This window comes from Miniopterus natalensis, chromosome 18 (genome assembly GCF_054644295.1).
Source record: "Miniopterus natalensis isolate mMinNat1 chromosome 18, mMinNat1.hap1, whole genome shotgun sequence".
In the NCBI taxonomy this organism is placed as follows: domain Eukaryota; kingdom Metazoa; phylum Chordata; class Mammalia; order Chiroptera; family Miniopteridae; genus Miniopterus; species Miniopterus natalensis.
The window spans coordinates 39,083,177-39,105,819 of NC_142098.1; the positions used below are offsets into that span (position 1 = coordinate 39,083,177).

A 22,643-nucleotide genomic window follows, 5' to 3' on the forward strand; every position below is an offset into this window, starting at 1 on the left:
TCTAAGATACAACCCAGAACATCACGTCTTACAGGTTCCCCCCACGTGTTATTCTCCTCCGCCACCAGCATCTGAGGAACCCACGACTTGAGTGTGTATTTGTGTAGTACGAGCGCCTATACAACGTACTGTTCAGTTTGGCACCTCACCTGAGTCTCCTGGAACCTGCTCTTTTTACCCAGCTGTCTCCTTTTAAGTTACCCACATTAACAGCAGATTTTTTGTCCCACAATAAATTTTATTTTACTTAGAAAAGCAACATACAGTCCTTGGTACTTTAGAGCGCAGCAAAGTGTAAAGACATATGAAAGACACTTGGGATACAACTGGCTATCTTCTGCCTTCTGGACACTGTGGATCTCACTGACTTACTAGGGTTGCTTTGGCATCGGGAAGTTCAGAGCCAAGTCTATGGCTGCCTCTGCCACTTCAGCAGGCATTTTATGGATTGTTTTATGCTGGGTTTCATCCCTATTGCTCATTCATTCGATAAATATGACAGAGATTGTGGGCACAACAGGGAACAAGAAACACTCCCTGTCCACAGGGGCTCACAGTCTAACAGTGAGGCAGAGAAGCAAACAATCAGCACAAAAGAGTGGCAACAGTCACTAAAGGTGCAAGCTCATTGTGGCATGGGGACTACAGGATGGTTGTCTGACACAGCTTTGGGGTGGCCAAGGTGGGGCCTAACATAAGGAAACTAGAAAGCTGAAGTGTGTCCACCGGGCAACATGAAGACCCCCTAGCTCAAGTCTGACCCTTTTTCAACACCTCATTCAAGTCCCTCATTAGACCTGCCTCCTCTTGTGAAATTCATTATGGCACTGTCTGTTCTAGTCAAAAGTCACTCTGCACTGGTGTCTAATTTCCACATGTATACATCTTACACCAGGCTGTTGTCTCCCCGAGAACGAAGTCTTTTTACACTGCACCTATGACTATGCGGTAGACAGAAAGGCTGCCCAGGGAACCCTGGCTGGGAGATGGATGGCTCTCAGGTGAATGGGCACTTCTCCAGCACTTGGCTGGAGTGAGCAGGATGAGGTGGATGGTCACAGTTCATGATAAGGGTCTGGGCCCTGGCTGGGTGGCTCAGTTGGTTGAGCGTCATCCTGTAAACCAAAAGGTTGCCAGTTCGATTGCCAGTCAGGGCACATACCTGAGTTGGAGGTTCGACCCCTGGTTGGGGTGCGTGTGGGAGGTAACTGATCGATGTTTCTCTCTCTCTAAAATCAATAAAAATACATTAAAAAAAAAGGGGGGTCTGGGATACACAAAAGGTACACAGAGAAAGCTACCTACTAGGCTGCTGCCCGGACCAGAGCACTCACAATACTTCTACTTGTTAACATGAAAAGTCAAACCACAAAACAGTTCTCTCGACAGCACAACTGTTTCAAAGAAACAATCAAACAAGTATTTCATTGCAAACAAAAGCTGGACAGTAACTGCACCCCCCCCTCTCAACTGAACAACTTTGGGAACCCGCAGGCCCTATAGCTGGCCATGGGCTCAGTCGAACGTGATCCGGAAGCTGCGCTCCTGCTCCTTGCGCCGCCCCTCGCACACCTTGGTCACCTCCTCCACCTTCCTCTGCAGCAGGGCCGAGTTCTGGTCGATCCACTGCAGGGAGTCCATGTGTGCGTTGAGGATTTTGCAGATCTGCTGCAGTGGGTCGCTGGTGTCAGCAGGGCCCCCGGACGTGTTCAGGTGCTCGATGATGTCCTTGAGGTCCTGGGCCATGCGCTTCAGCTGTGCGTCAATGTTCTCAGCCAGCTTGTAAGTCTTCTCACGCTCCTCGTCGGCATGCTGCAGGTAGACGGTCCCACTCTGCTCCTTGACAGACTCCTCCAGTGGGCTCAGCAGGTCTTCCAGCTCCTTCTGCTGTGACAGGATGAAGTCGAGCTCTTGGTCCAGTCTCTTCTGGTCCAGCTTCACCTTCTCCACCTCTCGGTGGAGGGCAGTGATCTTCTCCCCGTTCTCAATCAGCGTGCGGTCCCAGGCGTTGACTTGGGTGGCCTGCTGCAGGAAGTGTCGTTCCTGGTCCTCCAGCTCCAGGCTCCACTTGTTGATCAGACTCTCCAACTGGGCATAGGTCATTACGGGACTGGTGGACACCCCAGTGGCTGCACCGGGGCCAGACGGAGCGGTTATGGCAGTGGACGCATTGCTGGGCATCCCAGCTGGTGCCAAGGGTTTCAGATTCAAGGCAAAGCTACTGGTACTGCTGCTGCTGGTGGTGGTGGTGGATGTAGCTGTGGACGTGGTGGAAGCTGCTCCAGGAGCCTTTAAACTGAAGCCTAGCATTCCAGTCCCAGAAGTTCCAGCTGTGGTTGCTGGAGCACCAAGGGAGAGCCCAGTGGTGGCAGACGAGGTTGGAGCAGGAGCTAGTGAGGCAAAGAGTGTGGGCCCAGCACTGGTGGCAGCAGCAGTGGGTGTGGGAGCAGCTGGCTGTGTGGCTCCCACTCCAGTGGCTGCTGGTGTGGCTGGGGTGAAGGCCAACCCAGCAAGTGTCGTGGGCTGGGCTGAACTCCCCATTGAACTAATATTGAAACTGGAGGTCCCCCCAGTCTGGGACATGTTCCCACCTGTGAACGAGAAGCCCCCAGGTGTGGTGGACGAAGCAGAAGAGGTGGTGGAGGAGCCGAACACAAAGCCAGTGGGTGCTGTGCCCTGGCTGGAGGTGACAGTACTAGAGATGGCGTTGGTGAGGGAGCTGCTGCCAAGCCCAAAGCCAGCAGGCTGTGCTGTGGCTGAAGTGGCAGCTGCATTGCCCAAGCTTAGCTTTGGAGTGCTGATCCCTAAGGAAAATCCAGTTCCTCCAGCAGTAGGAGTTGTGGTTCCAAAACTGAATCCTGAAGTCTGTGTTGCTGGCGCTTGGGTAGTGAGTGAGAACAGGCTGGTAGAAGGGGTGCTCGCAGTGGGCTGGGAGGGAGCCCCAAAATTAAACCCGCCAGTGCCAGATGTAGAGAAAGAAAACCCGGTGGCAGGGGTGGTTGTTGCTGTCTTTGCAGTGCCAAATGTGAACCCGCCTGTGGGGGCCCCAGTGCCTCCAAAATTAAACCCACTCATGGCTCCAGACTCTGGTGGCAGCAGCTACTCCGGCTCCCAAAGCAAATCCGTCAGCGTTGTCTGCAACCTTGGGAAGATTTTTAAAGCAGAGGAAGTGACATGATCAGATGGCAGTTTTGGAAAGGCAATCTCACTGGCATAAGCACGGCTTGGCGGGCGGTGGAACTGATAATCCTAATATGTGAACACATTCCTCTTCCTAACCAGACTCTGTTAAATCAACTAGGAAAGGAGGAGCCGGAGGGCGAGGCGCTGGGAGATAGATGTGCTTGGGAGGTGCAGAGCTGTGCTCAGCACAAGCATGGGGAGGAGGTGAAGAGCAGGCACCTGAAGCAACCTCAGCCCCCCGCGCCCCCCCCTCCCCCCGCAAGGCAGGGAGCTTTTGGCGAGTGGGACCAGAAGCACACCAAACACCTCTAGGACCTGCTTCTCAGGTTTCCCTGCTGCCTGCCAGAGGGTAGAGGGTGCCTCCTTGAGCCCCTTTCTAGACCTCAAAGAAACAGTCCCTAGAAAGCTGAACTGTGTGGGAGGGCCCCTTCCGTGCACATTCCTCACATTTAGGAGGACAGAGCGACCCCACCCTCCTCCTAACTAAGGGGTGGGCATGAGACCCAAGTGCTCAATCAGAGGACTTATGGACAGAGCCCTTGGCCATAGTGATTGATTGGATTCATGAAAACATGAAGACCTGAGTGGGCCAACCAGAGACTTTCCCTAGGATTTCTCCCCAGGTGTTGAAAGCAGATGGCTTCCTTTATCTGCAGGTGCAGGGCACCCAGGATGTGCACCTGAGGTACCCCCCCATCCTCTCCCACCTGCAGCGGAAGACAATGAGCCACCACCAAAGAGTGATGGGGGCGGGGAGAGAGAAAAAGAGCCCAGAAGGATTCAGCCCATGTTCCCACCCTCTATCCCCCAAAAGTTTCATGAGCCAGAACATCCCTGTTTGGTTTAAACTGACTGGATTTCTGTAATTTCCAACTGAAAAAGTGCTGAGCAGAGCCACCTGTTAGCCAGAAAGTCAAAGGTTACTTGACGACAAAAGGGTCAGAGGGTGCAGGGATAGAAATGTTTTTGGGTAAATGGTCATACTCTGAGCATCCATAGATTAAACAATGGGCCCTAAATGCCACCATCAGCGTCTTTATAAAATAGAGCAGAGAGATATTTGACTAGAAAAAAGATCATGTGATAATGGAAGCAGAGATGGGAGTGATGCACTTTGAACTTGGAGGCAAAGGAAGAGGCCATGAGCCAAGGAATTTGGGTGGCCTTTAAAAGCTAGAAAGGGCCAGGAAACAGATTTTCCCCTGGAGCCTCCAGAAGGAACCAGCCCTGCTGACAACCTGATTTTAGCCTAATGAGATTAATTTCACACTTCTGATCTAAAGTTAAGAGAATCCACGTGCACTGTTTTAAAGCCACTAAGTTTGTGATAAACTATGAAAGCAGTCACAGAACTAACACAGTTGGGAAGGAGAAAGTGTCTGATGAAAGTGAGGTGTGACCTTGTGACTCCTTTGCACTCCAATCTCAAGCAAGGGACAGTAAACCTCTCCGAGGCTCAGTTCCCTCATTAGGAAAGCGGGGTGGCAGCTACTGTGCTTAAGTATGGCCAATGGTAGGGCGCCAGTTAAGGTGCTCACTGTCATTGCTGCCACACACACGTACATGCCCACATTTCCACTTTGGGGAAAGCTTCTGGAAGCTGGTGAGGAAGGAGGGCTGTGCAGCTTGGTGTTTAATAAAAACCCTGGACAGCAAGGTTTACTGTGTGGACAATAGTCTGTATATGGTCACACCCATTGCTGGGAGTATTAAGCGCTGTCTTTATGACTCCACTGGAAGAGACAATGGAAGCTGGTGCCTGGATCTCCTGGACTGTGCCGCCCTGTGTGCCTTCTCCCTTGGCTGATTTTACACTATATCAGGACTTCCTTGAGGTCACTGAGGGAGTTACTGGCAGAGCCTGTGCCACACTGCCCAAGTTTTTCAAACCACATCTGCCTGCCTTCCCAACCCAGGGAAGTCAGAGAAAGAGCCACCTGGGATTCCAACCTACATACACAACCTGTCCCCAGCTGAGGACCAGGGTTCTCTGCTGTCACCTCCAGCCTCGACCCAGTCCACTCACCTTCTCTCTCTCTAGTTCTGTTGCCACTTCCAACCCCTAACTTTATTTTATACTTATTTATTTAAATATATCTTTATTGATTTCAGAGAGAGAGAGAGAGAGAAACATCAATGATGAGAGAGTCATTGATCAGCTGCCTCCTGCACGCCCCCAACTGGGGATCGGCCCGCAACCCGGGCCTGTGCCCTGACCGGGAATCAAACCCTGATCGCCTGGATCCTAGGTTGATGCTCACCACTGAGCCACGCCCGGCCAGGCCCAACCCCTAACTTAAATATCTACTCAGCCCTACTCTACAGTGATAGCAACAAAGAGAAAAAGGCAAGGTGGGGTCAGAGACAGTAAACAAATTCTGTGCAGCGTTAACATTCACTCAGCAAATACTTTTGAGCACTTGCTGTGTGCAGGCACTGCTCAAGGCCCTGAAAATATGGCTGTGAACAAGACAGAGGAGACCATTTTCATGAAGCTTATAGTCCAGCAGACATGAAAACAACAATCGCTCAAATAAATCCCACATTGTGGTGTAAGAGGAGGAAACAAGCTCTCCGAGGGGAGCTGACGTGGCCAGACACCAACACCACTTGCTCCTCAAGGCTGTCTCAAGCTGGTACCTAAATGCTTCTTGGACTCATAGGTTCTCAACCTTCTCTCTCCTTTCTTCTTCCCTTGAAAATATGTTCTCTACCCCAAGAAGTCATTTCTCATCTAATTAGCAATTACATTCTCTTTCCTGCTCCTGAGGCCCGGAATTGTACCCGAAGGAGCTCAGGTGGTGGGACAAACAGCAATTTCCCCATGGGGAAATCAAATCAGGCAAGACACACATAGAAAAGTTAAAAACATGACCAGGAGAGTAGATCTTAAGGAAGATTCTAGAACCACCACTCAATATAAAATAATATGACAGGAAGAGATCTGAGGAGTACTGTGGTGCTGGGCCCTACTTTTTTTTTTTTGCCAAGAACTGTTTTGTTTCTTTCTCTTGTATTCAAAGATTTCCCCCCTCTACTTAACTGCATTTTTAACATTTAAATTTTAACTACACAATTAATACATCAGTCCTTTCTTGAAAATACTGTTTTGAGCATAACCAGCAAAGCTAAGATCTCTTGATCAATATCCTCCACCCGTCCCCATACCTGCGAGTACAGAAACTAATATAGAAGATCACTGAGGGTGCCAGAGTCGGTGCAGCAGTGCAGGGCCTAACTAGGTTCTAAGAGCTGTGGCTACTTCTGCTGAGGAAGGCGAAGGAGTGAGGGAAGGGAAGGGGCTCAGGAGGACTCTGAGCCAACAGGCCACATGGCAGATCTGTGCGCTAAGCTGCCCTTTCCCCAAGTGAACTGGCCTTGGCCTTCCTGTCCTTGTTTGCCAGGACGCCCACCTCCAACCCTTCCCCTCTGGCCTACATAACCCAGATACCTGCCCTAGTGCCTCTTCAGGGACAACAGTATTTTTTTCTTTTTTTAATATATCTTTATTGATTTCAGAGAGAGGAAAGGAAACGGAGAGAGAGAGATAGAAACATCAATGATGAGTCATTGATTGGCTGCCTCCTGCACGCCCCTGACTGGGAATTGAGACCACAACCCAGGCATGTGCCCTGACCTGGAATCGAACCCCAATCGCCTGGATCCTAGGTTGATGCTCAACCGCTGAGCCACGCTCGGCCAGGCGGGGCAACAGTATTGAATTCCCCAGCCTCTATGCATGAGTAACTCATTTAAAAGTGAACTAATGCTGCCCTGACAGGTGGCTCAGTCAGATGGAGCACTGCCCTGTATACCAAAAGCATCGTGTGTTCGATTTCCAGTTAGGGTACATACCTAAGCTGCGGGTTCGATCCCTTGTGGGGTGCATACGGGAGGCAACCAATCGATGTTCTCTCACATTGATGTTTCTTTCTCTAAAATCAATTTTTAAAAAAATAAAAAGTGAACTGATGCCTACTGAGGCAGCAATACAGGTCTGTGGGCTGTGGGGAATGACTCTGGGAATGACCTTGCCTTCTAAGTGCTCAGGGAAACAGTCATGTACACAAACATCTGTGAGGCAGCTATGAAAGCAGAACAAAGTGTGGTGGGGACAGGAAGAGAAACAAACATGTGGAGATGAGGTAGTTGGGCTTTAACTTTACCTACTTTGCCATTTCACACAATCCTCCTGGCACCCCAAGCCTTAAAGAGAAATAACCAGTGTTCATAACTAGGTAGGTCCCGTTCTAACAATTTCACATACACTTACCTATTTCTTTACAACAGCCCTGTGAGATGGGTTCTCTTACCCCCACTTCACGGATGACAAAACTGTCACAGGAGAAGATGCCACCTGCTGAAGGTCACAGAAGTGGTAGAGCTGGGATGTGAACCTAGCAGGTTGGCTCCTGAGCCACTTTGCAGAAGGCAGCCGAGGCTCTGGCAGAGTAAGGATGGTGTTTCTACCCCCAGCCAGGACTAAGTGATGTGGGCTCAGGACTGGGACCTGGGTCCATCTGATGCAAACTCGGTGCTCTTTCCATCATGCCAGACTGTCTCCTTAATTATGAAACCAGTGAGGAGGTTGTTGTAATAGTACAGGTGAGGAGGGCATCCTCTAGGGCAGGGGGGATGGTGAGAGGCAAGTCAGAGTCAATAGAATCTGGCAATTGAGTAACAACAAACATGAGGTGAAGGCCCAGGCTTGGTGGCCTCCCAGCAGGCTATGCCCTGGGCTGGAGGGTCAGATCTGAGAGGAGCAGAGGCCCTTGGAAGCTGTGAAGTGTTGGGGTAGCCTGGGCTCTAACTAGCAGCGTGACTGTGTAAACACCTTTCATCTCCTGGGGCCTCAACCTTGAGCGCTGCAGGACCAGTGAATTAGCCTCTATGATCTGAGGCTCCTTGGCCTTGTGTCTCAGATTTTCAGGGTCCTGCACAGGTGGCTGCTCCCTTCCCCCCAAAACCCTTCCTTGTTGTGCTAGAGCCTCTCCCAGATCCAGGGCTCCAGCTAACCAGGAGCCTGTTGCCAGGTGTGCCTGGGCCCCCAGAGAATCCCTCCACCCCGCCTCCCTATCAAAGAGCCAGGGTGATGCAACCTGCCTGCAATTGCCACCTCACTCCCCAAGTCTGGTTCTTCCGAACTGTAAAAGAGTCCCCAGCAGCCCCACCCCAAGAACTGAAAAGGGTGGGAAACCTGGATGCTGGAGGACACTTTGAAGCTGGAGAGGCCACAGATCCAGGTCAGGGGTGGGCACAAAAGCAAGCTCAGGGTGCCAAGACCTGGGCTCACAGGCAGCCACTGACGACCCACCTCCCATAAATTAGAATATGCTTGGAAGGGCTACGGAGCTAAGTGTGAGAGCTGGCACCCACTCAGCAGGGCTAAGTCAAGATGCTTGGGTGGGGCAGCTGACACCAGGGTTGAACTGGGTGGGATCCAACAGCTAGAGAAAAAGGTACCAGGGGCTGGAACAGGGGCACCAGGGTCCCTGCCCCAATGTCTTCTCAATCAGCATACACTATACAGAGCCAGCAATTCCCATACAGAGCAAGTTCATCATCAGTTATTAAAAAATGTCCTACCTGACCATCCTCTCAAAAACCCATAATCCCAGTCTATGAGACAAAACCAAACTGAGGAACTTTCCACAGAATACCCAACTGGCACTGGTCATGACAGACAAGAAAAGTCAGAGAAACTGGCGCAGACCAGAGGTGGCTATGGAGACCTGAATACGAAATATCATATGGTATCTTGGAAGGGATCCCGGAACAAAAAGGGGTATTAGGGAACAACCAGTGAAATCAGCATAAAGTTGAAGTTTAGTTAATAGAAATGTACAGAGGGTTGATTCCTTAGCTGTGACAAATGTACCACAGTAATGCAAGATGGCAACAACAGGGGGTATTAGGTGAAGGGTATACAGAAACTCTGTACTATCTTTTGTGCAACTTTTCTGTAAACTTAAAATTACTCCCAAATAAAGTTAAAAAAAAAAAAACAAACCTAGTCCCAGTGCATAACCTAGTTCTTCTCAGAAGTGTATATGTGTGAGGCTGTGCCTCCTCACTGCCAGCAGTCTGTCCAACACTCTACTCTGATCCTCCCTACTATTGCTCAAATCTCTATCAACAAGTGGAAGGAGGTTGGTCCTTAAGCTTCACTTAAAAGGTGGAAGACCACTTACAGTTGTTGTTTTTTGTTGCTGTTAATCCTCACCTGAGAATATATTTTTCCCATTGATTTTTAGAGAGTGGCCCTAGCTGGTTTGGCTCAGCGGTTAGAGTGCTGGCCTGTGGACTGAAGGGTCCCAGGTTCGATTCCAGCCAAGGGCACATACCTCAGTTGCAGGCTCGTTCCCTGGCCCGTCAGGGTACATGCAGGAGGCAACTAATTGATGTGTCTCTCTCACACTGATGTTTCTCTCTCTCTCCTACTCTCTCTGAAAAGCAATGAAAAAATATCCTTGGGTGAGGATTAAATAAATAAATCCTGCTTTCCTAAAAAAAAAAAAAAAAAAAAAAGAGCAAGCCCAGCTGGCATGGCTCATTGGTTGAGCATTGACCCATGATCCAGGAGACTGAGCTTCAATTCCAGCTCAGGGCACATGCTGGGGTTGCGGGCTTGATCCCCAGCAGGGGGTGTGCAGGGGGCAGCCAATTAGTGACACTTATCATTGATGTTTCTCTCTCTCTCTCTCCCTCTTCCTCTCTCTGAAATCAATAGACATACTAAAAAAAAAATAAAAATTAAAAAAATGAAAGAAAAAGAGAGTGGGAGGGAGTGAAGTGGTGAGAGGGAGAGGCATCGATGTGAGAGACACATTGATTGGTCGCCTCCTGCAGGCGCCCCAACCGGGGCTGGGGATTGAACCTGCAACCCAGATATGTGCCCTTGACCCGGAATCGAACCTGTGACTCTGGTGTGTGGGCCAATGCTCTAACCACTGAGCAACACAGGCCACAGTCAGTCATAGTTTTATTTTGCTTAATTATTTATTTATTTTAAAAAATATATCTTTATTGATTTCAGAGAGAGGAAAGGAGAGGGATAGAAACATCAATGTGAGAGTCATTGATCGGCTGCCTCCTGCACACCCCTGACTGGGGATCAAGCCCGCAACCCCAACATGTGCCCTGACCAGGAATCAAACCCTGATCGCCTGGATCCTAGGTTGATACTCAACTGCTGAACCACGCCTGGACAGGCTAGTCATAGCTTTAAATCACTAACTGCTTAGCACTTGACCTGGATTAACTCATTTAATCCTAATAACAGACCTAAGTGGTAGGTACTATTACTGGCCTTAAAAAAGAAATAAACCGGAGGAGGAATCTGAGGCACAGGGAAGTATGGGAAATCACCAGCATGACAGTTATTAAGTGGGGTGCAACCAGGGTTTGAACCCAAATAACCTGGCTCCAGAGTCTATGATCTTAACTGATGTCTAGGTAATAATGTAGCCTCTACTGAGTCAAGGAAATATAGAGCAAATGCTCAAATACTGGCAGAGTGAACAGTAAGTGCTCTATGGGAAAGTGGCCAGATCCCAAGGACTTCCTGCATGTTCAGGGAAGGGGGAAGAAAGAAGCCTGCCTATCTTTCTTCCCCACGGAACTCTCAAGATCAGGGATTCCCCACCTTCTTTGGATTTTGATTCAGTCCCATAACCGCCATAAAAGTGATGAAGGCTGAACTTCAGGTGTAACATCCTGATGTGGATGGACGCAGAGTGGGAAAGAGAAGTTTCTGCAGCAGAGGAACGACCCACATCCACTTGGGCTGGTGGAGGGCCCAGTGCACAGGGGAGGAATGGCTAGGACACTCCCCCTTTTCATAAATGGCCTCCCCGTTCTTGGCAGGGTTGTGGGACTAATCCATTGGGGGACATCTCAGGAACTCAGGGTGAGGAACAGGGGCAGAAGACTAAACCAACTGGCCTAAGAGCAGCACTGTAGACAAGGGCCGAGGGAAGGAGGGCAGCAGATGGAGAACAGGGTGGTGTGAGGGCAATGATGCCTGATTCCCAGCATCCCTGGGTTGGGATGGGGCTAGCTAAAATTGCCACCTTGGAGGAGTGAATGAGACACAAGAAGGGCCTCTTAGCAGGCACTGGCTGGTCAAGTGTCTGGGGCTCTTGAGGGGGGTGGGAAGTGTTAGACTGGGTCCCAGAGTTCCCACTAATAAAATAAGTCGAAAAGACGTGTACAAGCTGGGTTCCGTGCGTGAGGCTCACAAGCATCAACTTATTTCCTACAAACAAACCCATCAGGTAGAGTTGCTTATTCTCATTTTCCCTATCTGCCGTCAGAGCATTCCAGTTATTTTCCCAAGGCCACCATGGCAGGTCTGTCATTTGAATGGAGGGTGGGCTGTGAGTCACGCGGGGTGAGACGAAAGTTGGGGCATGAAGAGACCAGCGTGTGGCTGGCCAGAAATTCGTTAAGCAGAGGAAAGTAAACCAGAAATGAACCAATGCTGGTGTCAAAGAGGAGGAAACCAGGCCGCAGGGTCAAAGAGAGCAGAGGGCCGGACTCGCTATCAGGAGGGGGACCCCAGAACCCTAGGGAAGGGAGAGCTGGAACCCCCGAAGTCAGAAGAAAAAGGGGGCTGGGTGCCAGAACCGAGAAAGGAGAGCGCTGAACTCCCGGGGAAGGAAGGAGGAGAGGGCCAGGCCCGCCCGCGAGTTGGGGCCTCCCTGGGCGGGGCGCGGAAGGATCCAGCGTGCCGTGCTCCGCCATCGCCGGTATATCTGTCCCTAGTCCCCGGGGCCGCCTCATTCCCCATCCTCAGATCGCCTTAGATAACGACTTCTCCCCACGCTACCGCGACACCGCCTCCGCCCGCGTAGCCCCGCCATGGCGCTGTAGCCGCCACCCCTCCGAGCCCCCGGCCCGTCTCCGCGCTCACCGCGCCTGCGCTCTCCGCTCCCGCCTTCTTCTCTCAGCTGAGGCCGCTGCTGCCTCTCCTTTCCGCAGCCATGGAGTGAGTAACCGCTCGTCCCTCCCGTTTCAACTGCCTTTCCCGCTCTTTCGAAGCTCGCGGCCTTCAGGACCAGGCCTGGGGAAGGGGTGGGGAGACGAGAGTGAGGGATCACGGTCGCGCAGGCGCAGAGGAGGAAAAATGGACGTTGGGGCGCGGCTGCGCATGCGCACTCGCCCCGTTAGTGGGGGGAGGGCGCTTTCTTCCCGACGTTGGCCGTCGTGCTAGAGTACTAGCGCTCAGACAGGGTTTAATTTATTTACTTACTTATTTCCTCTGGAACCAATCTGTACACGGGCCGTTGCTCATGCGTATTAGCGCACCAGAGTCGCTATTTATGTGCAAAGGGCCGGCAGTTAGCAGCTGCACATTCGCAGTAACCCCAGGAGGGCGGAAGCGCGAGAGCAGAGGGACGGCTCCGTGGTGGAGCATGCGCTGTGGCTCTCGGCGAGAAAGCCCCGTGGGGAAGCCCCTCTACCCTCCCTGTTCCACGTTGCTTAGTCGCACAGCACAGCTTCCCTCCTCTTCATTCACGCATCAGCTGGGCGGGTGCCGGTTTAAACGGGGCGCAAAGCGGGGCTTAGAGACAACCCGTTAGGAATGGGGTGGGGCCAGGGTCCCCGCCGTCGCGAAGGGCGGGGCTCACCGGAACCTTTGTGGGGAGGGGCGGGGCTAAGCGAAGCTTTAGGAAAGGGGTGGGGTTCCGGTTGGAAAAAGAGGCGGGGCCTCGGGAATCTTCGCGGAGGGGTGGAGCTAAGATGAACAGTGGGGCATGATTTGGGGGGACAGTGGAGGTCACGGCAAAGTTCTCAAAGGGAAGAATGGGATTTGAATGGGTATCGCTGATGAAGGGGCATTGATTTGAGCTGGAACCTAGGGGGGGTGGGGCTGGAAGAAAATTCCCCTGGGACTGAAAACGTTTATGATGGAATTATGGTGTGGGTGGGAGGGGCCAAAGGACATTCTCCTGGGAAACCATTAGGTTTCTGTATTGGAAGGATTGGGTCTTGGGAATTTTGAAGAAAAGTAAGTTAGGCATAAAGAGAATTCCCTTGGGAGTGGGTAGGGCTCAGAGATTTGGGGAAAGGTAGGGCAGACATGGAATCCTGAGAGGGCAGGGCATAGCCCCAATCCCAGTTGGAAGGGGGAGGGAGGACCGTGGGGATGTGGAGTGTGGCTTCGTTTCCCCGTGACTTTGGCGGTGAGTGAGGCTGGCCTGTGACCCCACCCACTTTTGTCTCACTTGTAGGTCCTCCACTTTTGCCTTGGTGCCTATCTTCGCCCAGCTGAGCAACTGCCAGAGCCTCTTCCCAGCTGTTGGTGCAGCCTCCTTCGTTGTCATCCGTGCCCAGCACCTGTGCTGCAGCTATGTCACTCCTGGCGACTCTGGGACTGGAGCTGGACAGGGCCCTGCTCCCAGCTAGCGGGCTGGGCTGGCTCGTAGACTATGGGAAACTCCCCCTGGCCCCTGCCCCCCTGGGCCCCTATGAGGTCCTTGGGGGGGCCCTGGAGGGCGGGCTTCCAGGGGGGGGAGAGCCCCTGACAGGTAAGGGCAGGTGCAAAATGGGACTTGGGGGCAGGGTAGAAGAAGGAAGAATTCATTTATTTATTCATTGGGTAAATAATTATCAAGCACCTGTAATGTGCCAGGCACTGTTTTAAGTGCTGGGGAGATAGCTGGGAACAAGACTGACATGATCCTTGCTCTCCTGGAGCTCGCACTCTAGTGGGGAAATTAAGTGAGATACTGGGATAAGTGGGAAACGCTTAGTAGTGAGCTAAAAAGATGACAACGGGGACTTAGTTTAGAGTGGGTAGCCAGGAAACCCTCATCAAATAAGTAATATTTTGGCAGAGGCCTAAAGGATGGGAAGGAATGAGCCACGAAAAGACCCAAGGGAAGAGCTTTTCAGGTGGAGATAACAGCATATGCAGAGGCCCTGAGGCAGGAATTACTTTGTTCACTAGTGTGCCCCAAATGCTTGGAACATAGTGAGTTTTCAGTAATTAATTAAAGACGAAATGGGGCATGTTGTGTATGTGGGATCTAGTTTGCTTTTAAAGATAAACTAGAAAGTAAACCAGAGAAACCACGCATGTAGGTTAATCAGTAGAGAGAATGTTGGAATGGTTGACTGTTCTGTTTGGGGCCTTGGTTGGTTAGCTGGTTCATTAATCGGCTGGTTAAAAGGGTTGATTGGTTGATTGATTCATTTAGTTGCTTGTTTGGTCAGTCAGTTAAATGTTGGATTTATCAGCTGTTTGCTTGGCTGGTTGGTCGGTTTGTGGACTGGGTTGATGATTCGGTGACCTGGTGGTAGACGGATTGGCTAGTTGATGGATTTACTCAGTAGATGGGATGAATGAAGCCGAGCTGAGCATGTGCTAGTTGGGCGAAAGACCAGGGACTGAAGGAACTGTCCTCCTCTGCTCCTCCAGGTGATGGCTTCTCTGACTGGATGACTGAGCGGGTGGACTTTACAGCCCTCCTCCCCTTGGAGCCCCCCTTACCCTCAGGTGCCCTCCCTCCCCGCTCCCCCTCCCCGCCTGACCTGGAAGCTATGGCCTCCCTCCTCAAGAAGGAGCTGGAGCAGATGGAAGACTTCTTCCTTGATGCCCCACTCCTCCCACCGTCCTCCCCTCCGCCGCAGCTGTCGCCTCCACCACCGCCACCGCCACTGCCGGCACCCTCCCTTCCTCTCCCCCCCCCCCACTACGACCTCCCGCAGCCCCCTGCCCTCGATACCCTCGACTTGCTGGTCATGTACTGCCGCAGTGAGGCCGGGCAGGGGGACTCGGGGTTGGCTTCCCTTCCCCCAGCACAGCAGCCCCCTCTTCCACCTCAGCCCTCTCGCCCGGCCCCCTACCCCAATCCTGCCACCACCCGAGGGGACCGCAAGCAAAAGAAGAGAGACCAGAACAAGTCAGCGGCTCTGAGGTACCGCCAGAGGAAGCGGGCAGAGGGGGAGGCCCTGGAGGGTGAGTGCCAAGGGCTGGAGGCACGGAACCGGGAGCTGAGGGAGAGGGCCGAGTCTGTGGAGCGGGAGATCCAGTATGTCAAGGACCTGCTCATCGAGGTGTACAAGGCTCGAAGCCAGAGGACCCACAGCAGCTAGGTGGGCAGGGCTTGGGCTGGGGGCACTGGTCTTCAGCTCTGGCTCACTTGTTTCTGGGGCGGAGGTGGGAGGATCCCTCCAGGATCCCTCCATCATCCCTCTGTCTCCAGCTTCTTTCCACCACCACCTTCTTGCTCCTTTTTTTGGGTTAATCTTCACCTGGGAATATTTTTTCCATTGATTTTTTTTTTCTTTTTTCTTTTTTTTTTTTTAGAGAGAGTAGAAAGCAGGGAGGGAGGGAGGGAGGGGGAGAAAGAGAGAAACATCAATGTGAGAGACACATCAATTGGTTGCCTCCCACACATGTCCTCGCTGGGGCTGGGGATTGAACCTGCAACCCAGGTTCATGCCCTTGACCAGGAATCGAACCGGAGACCCTTCACTATGAGGGCCAACAGTCTGACCATTGAGCCACACTGGCCAGGGCTCTTTCTCCTTTTATCCGTGTCCTTTCTTTATCCCTGTCTCCATTTCTGATTTTGCTGTGCTCTTCCCTCCTCAGAATCAAGGCATGTTTGGCCGTAGTCAATGTCAGCATTTCTCAGGTGACAGTTGAGGGACTGAGGGACTCAGACTGAGGGACTGAGTTCAGGGAGCAGGGGAGAGCTTGGAAATCTGGTCTCTGGAACAGGAGAGTGAGGCCAGGAAGCTGCGCAGCTGAGGGCAGGAAAACCATCTGGGGAATAAGTCGGGGGTTTTTAAGAATGGCACCCATATAATAATATAAGCAAAAACAAGCCATGTGACCTTGGGAGGCCAAAGTTCACAGAGCCAGTGGCTATGGAAGCAGATGGGGAGGCAGGCAGGGCAGGTGTGGCCGTAGTTGGTGACTGGGTGTTCCTTTTAGCTCTGGGAGGAAATCAGTGTTTTGTGAAGATGTTGGGGCTGGGGCTGCATCTAGGTGAGGAAGGGTGGGGAGTGATCCTTTGGGCAAGGGTGGAAATAAAATGAAGAATTTCTCCTGGTCTGCGTGTCTTATCTTTGAGAGAAATTGGAGGGAGGGCAGTCTTGGGCCACAGACAAGAATGGTAACGAGCAATAACATAAGATAATACTTTTGGTCGGGCCCACACACTTGGCGCGCGGCCAAGGCCTAGCCGGGGCTGACTGAGCCGGTAACGATACAGCTCCGACTCTTAGATTCAGACCCTTAATTGCGCAGGCAGCGGAAGAAAAGATTGCCGAAGGTGCCAGCTCCCCATGGTCCTTGTCACACACACCAAAAAAGGGGACACCAAAATGCAAAGGGCCGGGCAGCTGCAACAAGGGTTGTGGGGTATCCTCTGCAGAGGAGCCCCCCGTCTGATTAAAACCTCCCAGGGGTCATTGGGAGGTAAGTGGGAGATGGCCTGGCAGCCCTGGCAGCCCTATATTTGTTGAGGGTTGACTACGTGCCAAGCACTTTTCAAGTACGTTATCTCAGTCCATGCAGAAGGAAGGTAGGGTTAGCTTTTGGATGAAGAATAGTTACAAATGAACAATGCAGTGGTATTCACATTTGCAGTGTTGTGCAGGCATCACCTCTCTCTACCAGAACACTTCCATCACCCCCAAATAACCCCCTGCCCATTAAGCAGTTACTTCCCGTTGCTCTCCCCAAGTTGCCCCTGCGGACACTTGCAGTTCCCTGAGCTGGGCGATGAGTTTGATTCTTGCTCAGCCTTGATTGGTTAGCCTTTAGGGTCTGTAATGGTTGGTGGCCCCTCAAAATACATGTCCATAATCCTAACGGGGCCTCATTTGGGAAAAGGCAGATATGCGCTCTAAATCCAATGACAAGGGTCCTTATAAGAGACTGAGAAGAGAGACAGAGGAGGAGGGGACCACATGAAGACAGGCAGCCACAAGCCCAGGGATGCCTGCAGCCACCAGAAATGAAGAGGCCAGGAAAGACTCCCCTAGAGCCCTTGGTGTCAGTAGGCCCTGCTGACACCTCTGTTTTGGGTTTCTGGCCTCCGGAACTGAGAATTGCTTTGTCATTTTAAGAGACTAAGTTTGTGGTAATAAGATGGCAGCCACAGGAAACACATGGTACCAGCTTCCTGTGGTGAGGGTCATTAGATGTCCCATGTGGGTGTCCCCAGTCTTTTTATTACCTTTCATTTCTTGGTGCTGAGCAGAACAAGATCAAAAAAAAAAAAAAAAAAAGGATCTAGGTTTTTGTCCACCCACAGCCCAGCCTTCCTGTGCGTGTTCACCCTGGATACACGTAGCTGGGAGGACAGGGACCCTCAGAGCTTGAACTTAGTTTGAAGCATCCCTGACTGGTGGTGTTTTTTTAATAAACAGACTATCTCCATCCCAGAGTCATTTGTTAATAAGATTTGCAATTTTAAGCCTGAGCTCTGGCATGTCAGTAACTTACACTGTACATTACAGGCCAGTGCCACTCAACTCTGGCAAAAATGGAGGAAGAACTAAATTACACTCAACTTGATAACCATGAGATTCGAAGCATCTAGTGACTTTTCTCCTCGAGAATGAGGCAGAAGCCGACACTGCACATCCAAGCTGTGTGGCCTTGAACAGGGCTCGTTGCCTGTCTGAGTCCAGGTTTCTTATCTGGAAGTCAGGGACGGCGACGCCGGACCTGAGAACCTGCACAAACGCGGAGAGGTCGCCTGGGGTGTGGAGGGACTGGGCCTGGGTGCTAAAGCTTTGTCCATCTTATTCTTTGTGAGCTTAAAAATGGCTCGCAAAGAGTATGGCATGCATTACAGAGTCAGAATCCATTTAAAGAATGTTGACCATCGTTTAAAAATAGGAATAACACCTAATAGAAAACATGCAGGACAGGGTGGTATTTCCTGCAACTATGTTGTCGATGTGAAATGATTTCTTACTGTACATCAGAAAAATTTGGAAACCACTGGTTGAAGGCCCCCAGCTTCGTACACTGATTTCCAGGCAACTGACCCTGGACACCCAACAGCAACTCCCTTTGTCCCAAAGAGCAAACATTTCGGGTTCCCGGCCGCGCTTACAGCGCTTCGCCGCCAGGTGGCGCCCGCGCCCCGCCCTAAGCGGTTCTGCTCCGTCCAGCGCTCAGTCCGGGGCCGAGATTCCCGCTGGTCCCGCGTCGCCGGCAGGATCCTTTTCCCGGGACTAGAAGCCCCGACCACGACTAGAGCCCCCAGCAAAGCGCGGCAGGAGGGCCCGGGCCACAGGGATGCGGCCATCGTGACATCCGTACATCCCCCCGTCATTCCGCGTGTTCTTTAAGTGTCTCTGCGCCAGACGGAGTCCCCGCTGCCAGAGCGCGCGTCCCGGTGGGAGGACAGGCGAGACCCCAACCCACGCCGTCGGTGGGAGGACAGGCGAGACCCCAACCCACGCCGTCGGTGGGAGGACAGGCGAGACCCCAACCCACGCCGTCGGTGGGAGGACAGGCGAGACCCCAACCCACGCCGTCGGTGGGAGGACAGGCGAGACCCCAACCCACGCCGTCGGTGGGAGGACAGGCGAGACCCCAACCCACACCCTCGGTGGGAGGACAGGGGAGACCCCAACCCACACCCTCGGTGGGAGGACAGGCGAGACCCCAACCCACACCCTCGGTGGGAGGACAGGCGAGACCCCAACCCACGCCGTCGGTGGGAGGACAGGCGAGACCCCAACCCACACCCTCGGTGGGAGGACAGGCGAGACCCCAACCCACGCCGTCGGTGGGAGGACAGGCGAGACCCCAACCCACGCCCTCGTCAGTACAGGGAGCTCCCCTTCCCCGCCCGCCTAGTCTGGGGCGAGACAGACCGCGGTGGAATCCGCCGGGCCCCCTGCCGGCTGTGTGACCTTGGGCAGCCGGCTTAGCCTCTCTGTGCCTGTTCCTCTGCTATGAAACGGAAATAACAGCCCCTACTTCATAGGGTTGTCGCGAGCACTAAATAAGCTAATATCTGTGAAGCACTTCGAAGGGCCTGGTATGAATCCTGCCCTAGAGGCTCCCAAGGGCTTAAATTTAAATTTGGTGGCTTAAAACAACACAAGTGTATTCTCTTACCTTCCCAGGAGTCCAGAAGTCCAGTCTATGGGGATAAAATCAAGGTGTTGGCGGGGTTGGTTCCTCCTGGAGGTTCCCAGGGCATTCTGTTCCTCGCTTTTTTCAGTTTCTGGTGGCAGTGTCACTACAATCTCTTCTATGGGAACACATCCTTCCCCTTCTGTGATTAGATCTCCCTCTGCCTCCTTCTTATAAGCTTGTTATATTTAGGGTCCACCTGGATCGCCTCCATCCCAAGGCCTTTAACGTAATCACACCTGCAAAGCCCTCCAGCCACAAAAGGTAGCACAGCCACAGGGCCCGGGGCGTGGACACAGGCATCTCTGCAGGGTCCCCACGTCTACCACACACACTGTCTTAACCCTCCATCGGGAAACTGGCTGCGGGAGGAGCACTCTCAGCCCCACCCCTCTCCACTCCCTCTCTCTTTCCCTGGGCGATGTTGGGTCACTGTAGCCCTAGGGGTCCCGGTCCTGCACTCGGTGGGAGCCCCTCCCAGCCCCTAGCCCCAGGAGCACAGCCAAGGCCCTGGGAGAAGCCTGGGGAAGCCACCTGCTGGCTCAGCACCTGCGGTGCGGCTCTCCTACCTGAGCTCCACAGGTGATCCACCTTCAAGCCCCAGCTCCACCTGGGGCAGCTCCGGGATGCCAGGGTTTGAGGGCTGTGAGGGGCTCAGCATTCAGCTCTCCTGGGCCCAGGTCAGCCTGATGGGGACGCAGATCAGGTGCAGAGATCGCCCTTCTAAGTCTGGAAGAAATTTAGTCTCACTGTGTAGAATGAGCCAGAGGGTGGGCAGCCACTCCGGGTCTTGCACGGTGAGTGAACGGGCTCTGCAGGACCACGTAATGTTTTCATTACTATAAGCACAATTCTCCTGCGTAGACACTGTCATGGCTCCAGAGTAATGGCCCAAGTCCTCATTGTGGTGCTCAAGATACGACGGTTCCTCTCGATATTCGCCCATGAGGCTGACTTCATATGCCTACCGCATGTGCCCACACCACATGGACACACAGGTACGAAATACCCCTCAGGGACACAGACATGCACACCCGCAGGCAGATGCACAGGTACAAAGACTCACATACACGCTTACCTGGTTTTCAGGCCAAGGAGACCCAGAGGCAATGGTGTCTCCTGCAGAGGAAAAAAAATAGAGATCCTCTTTTCCTGACTTTGGGTGACCCCATGTGTCAATGCCATGTGCTCATGGGCCCCTGGAATCCTGCCAGTGGCTGACCTCCCCACCCCCATCCTTTCTGGCCCTCTGTTGGAAAAGCTTACTTGCTTTGAAAGAAAGGCAGTTTTAGGCGCCTGTTTTATAATTCTGCAGAAATTGAAAATCTGGCTCAAAGATGAGTGTCTGGGTCAAAAACAGGTCCTGGGGTGCCCTCTCCACAGAACCTACCCCCCTAGGCCAGGGGATGAGTTGATCTTGGGTTGACAGGCCACAGATTGGGGATGTGTTCTGCTGTCACTGGGTGCTGTCCCTGTGGGACCATTTAGTTAAAAGTAATTTCACCTTATGTTTGAGAGACATGTAGTTGAAAAATGAGGAACTGGTTACAGATGAGAAGGAAATAATGTTTTTTCTGCGCAGTTCAGATTGCATCTCATCCCATTTCCTTTTATGTCTTTGTGATCAACTCAGCAGTCTGCCTGGTCAGCAACTTCCCAACTTAGACAAGCTCTGGGCCCATCAGGCGGCACAGCGATGATGTGAGCCCCCTGGGCTCTGCAGAATCCACAGGCCCAGGCAGGTGGGCGCTGACCCCCCACTAAGGGAAACAGTAGCTTCCTGCACCTCAGCCTGAGGAGGGAAACAGGCTGTTCTGGAAGCCCCTAAGACCTCTCTGTGGTTTAATGATTCACTAGAAGAACTCATTGAACTAAGAGAAACTATTATATTCATGGTTCATCACAGCGAAAGGATACAGATTAAAATCTGCAAAGGGAAAAAGGTGCGTGGGGAACAGCCCAGGACAGACCAGATGCGAGCCTCCAGTTGCTCCCTAGTGGAGTCACGTGGGCAGTGCTGAAATTCTCCCTGTGCTATGGATGAATTGTCCCCCCTTCCCCCAAATTCATATGTTGAAGCCCTAACCCCCAATGTGACTACGTTTGGAGATAGGGCCATTAGAGGTAATTAAGGTTACATGAGGTCATAGGGTGGGGCCCTGATATACAAGATTAGTGTCCTTATAAGAAGAGACACATAAGAAGAGACACCAGCCCAGGCCAAGTAGTCAGTTGGTTAGAGCGTCCTTCCAATACATCGAGTTGGGGGTTTGATCCCTGGTCAGAGCACATATAAGAAGCAACCAATGATAGATAAATAAGGGGAACAACAAATCCATGTTTCTCTCTTTCTCAAATCAATAATTTTAAAAAAATAGGCTGAAGTATTTATTTTTTATTTTATTTTAATTTTTTTATTAAATATATCTTTATTGATTTCAGAGGGAGGAAAGGAGACGGAGAGAGAGAGACAGAAACATCAATGATGAGAGAGTCATTGATCGAGCCCATAACCCGGGGCATGTGCCCTGACCGGGAATCGAACCCTGATCGCCTGGATCCCAGGTTGACACTCAACCGCTGAGCCACGCCCGGCCGGGCTGAAGTATTTAAAAATAAATAAAAATTTTAAAAAGGAGAGACATAGAGTTCTCTCTGAGGAGCAAGAAGGTGGGCCATGTGCAAGCCAGGAAGCGGGCTCCCACCAGGTGGCACCCTGATCTTGGGCTTCCCAGCCTCCAGAACTGTGAGGAAGGAAATTTCTATTGTTCAAGCCCCCCATCTGTGGTATTTTACGCAGCCCAAAGCTGTACCAGTATTATCAATGAGGAAGCTTACCTGGGCCTTGGTGTCCAGGGCTTTTACTGGGGGCCTGTTATGAATTGAACTATATCCCCCCAAAAGATATTGAAGTCCAAACCCCCAGTAATTGTGGATGTGACTTTATTTGGAAATAGGGTATTTGCTTTTTTCTTTCTTCCATGGAGCTTCTCTTTTGACCTCTTGTGGGTTGTTTTCTTTTGAGCATTAAAAATTGTGGTAAGCCCCGGCCAAGTGGCTCAGTTGGTTGGAGCATTGCCCCGTGCCCCAGAAGGTTGCGGGTTCCATCCCCTGATCTGCGTACGTAGGGGAGGCAACCAATTGATGTTTCTCTCTCACATCAATGTTTCTCTCTCTCTCTCTCACTAAAATCAATAAATATATCCTTGGTGAGGATTTTTAAAAAGATAAAATTATTAAGAATTTCAGGACAGCAATCTCAGAGTATCAAACTCTGGATGCAAGGCCCCGAGGAGCAGGGGGCTCTGTGCAACCGGCTCCGCTTCTCACTATGGAGCTG

General features: G+C 51.9%; 2 protein-coding genes across 3 annotated transcripts; one reads left to right on the plus strand and one right to left on the minus strand.

Annotated features, from left to right (window-relative positions):
* Positions 1 to 217: 217 nt before the first annotated feature.
* On the minus strand, positions 218 to 12,680 carry NUP62 (nucleoporin 62). 2 transcript variants are annotated; one of them, XM_016206029.2, is made up of 3 exons: positions 12,437 to 12,680; positions 12,098 to 12,247; positions 218 to 3,135 (listed from the first exon to the last, which is right to left on the minus strand). In XM_016206029.2, exon 3 carries the CDS (start codon positions 3,073 to 3,075, stop codon positions 1,516 to 1,518), a length of 1,560 nt encoding a protein of 519 aa, XP_016061515.2. In that variant the 5' UTR covers positions 3,076 to 3,135; positions 12,098 to 12,247; positions 12,437 to 12,680; the 3' UTR covers positions 218 to 1,515. The 2 variants fall into 2 exon arrangements, with proteins under 2 accessions (XP_016061515.2, XP_016061514.2); XM_016206028.2 differs by having other exon boundaries at positions 218 to 3,142; positions 12,437 to 12,676.
* A 691-nt stretch (positions 12,681 to 13,371) lies between these two features.
* On the plus strand, positions 13,372 to 15,473 carry ATF5 (activating transcription factor 5). Its single transcript, XM_087827314.1, has 2 exons — positions 13,372 to 13,715; positions 14,609 to 15,473. The coding sequence occupies exons 1-2, from the start codon at positions 13,538 to 13,540 to the stop codon at positions 15,283 to 15,285; spliced, it is 855 nt and encodes a 284-aa protein (XP_087683440.1). The 5' UTR covers positions 13,372 to 13,537; the 3' UTR covers positions 15,286 to 15,473.
* Positions 15,474 to 22,643: the final 7,170 nt, after the last annotated feature.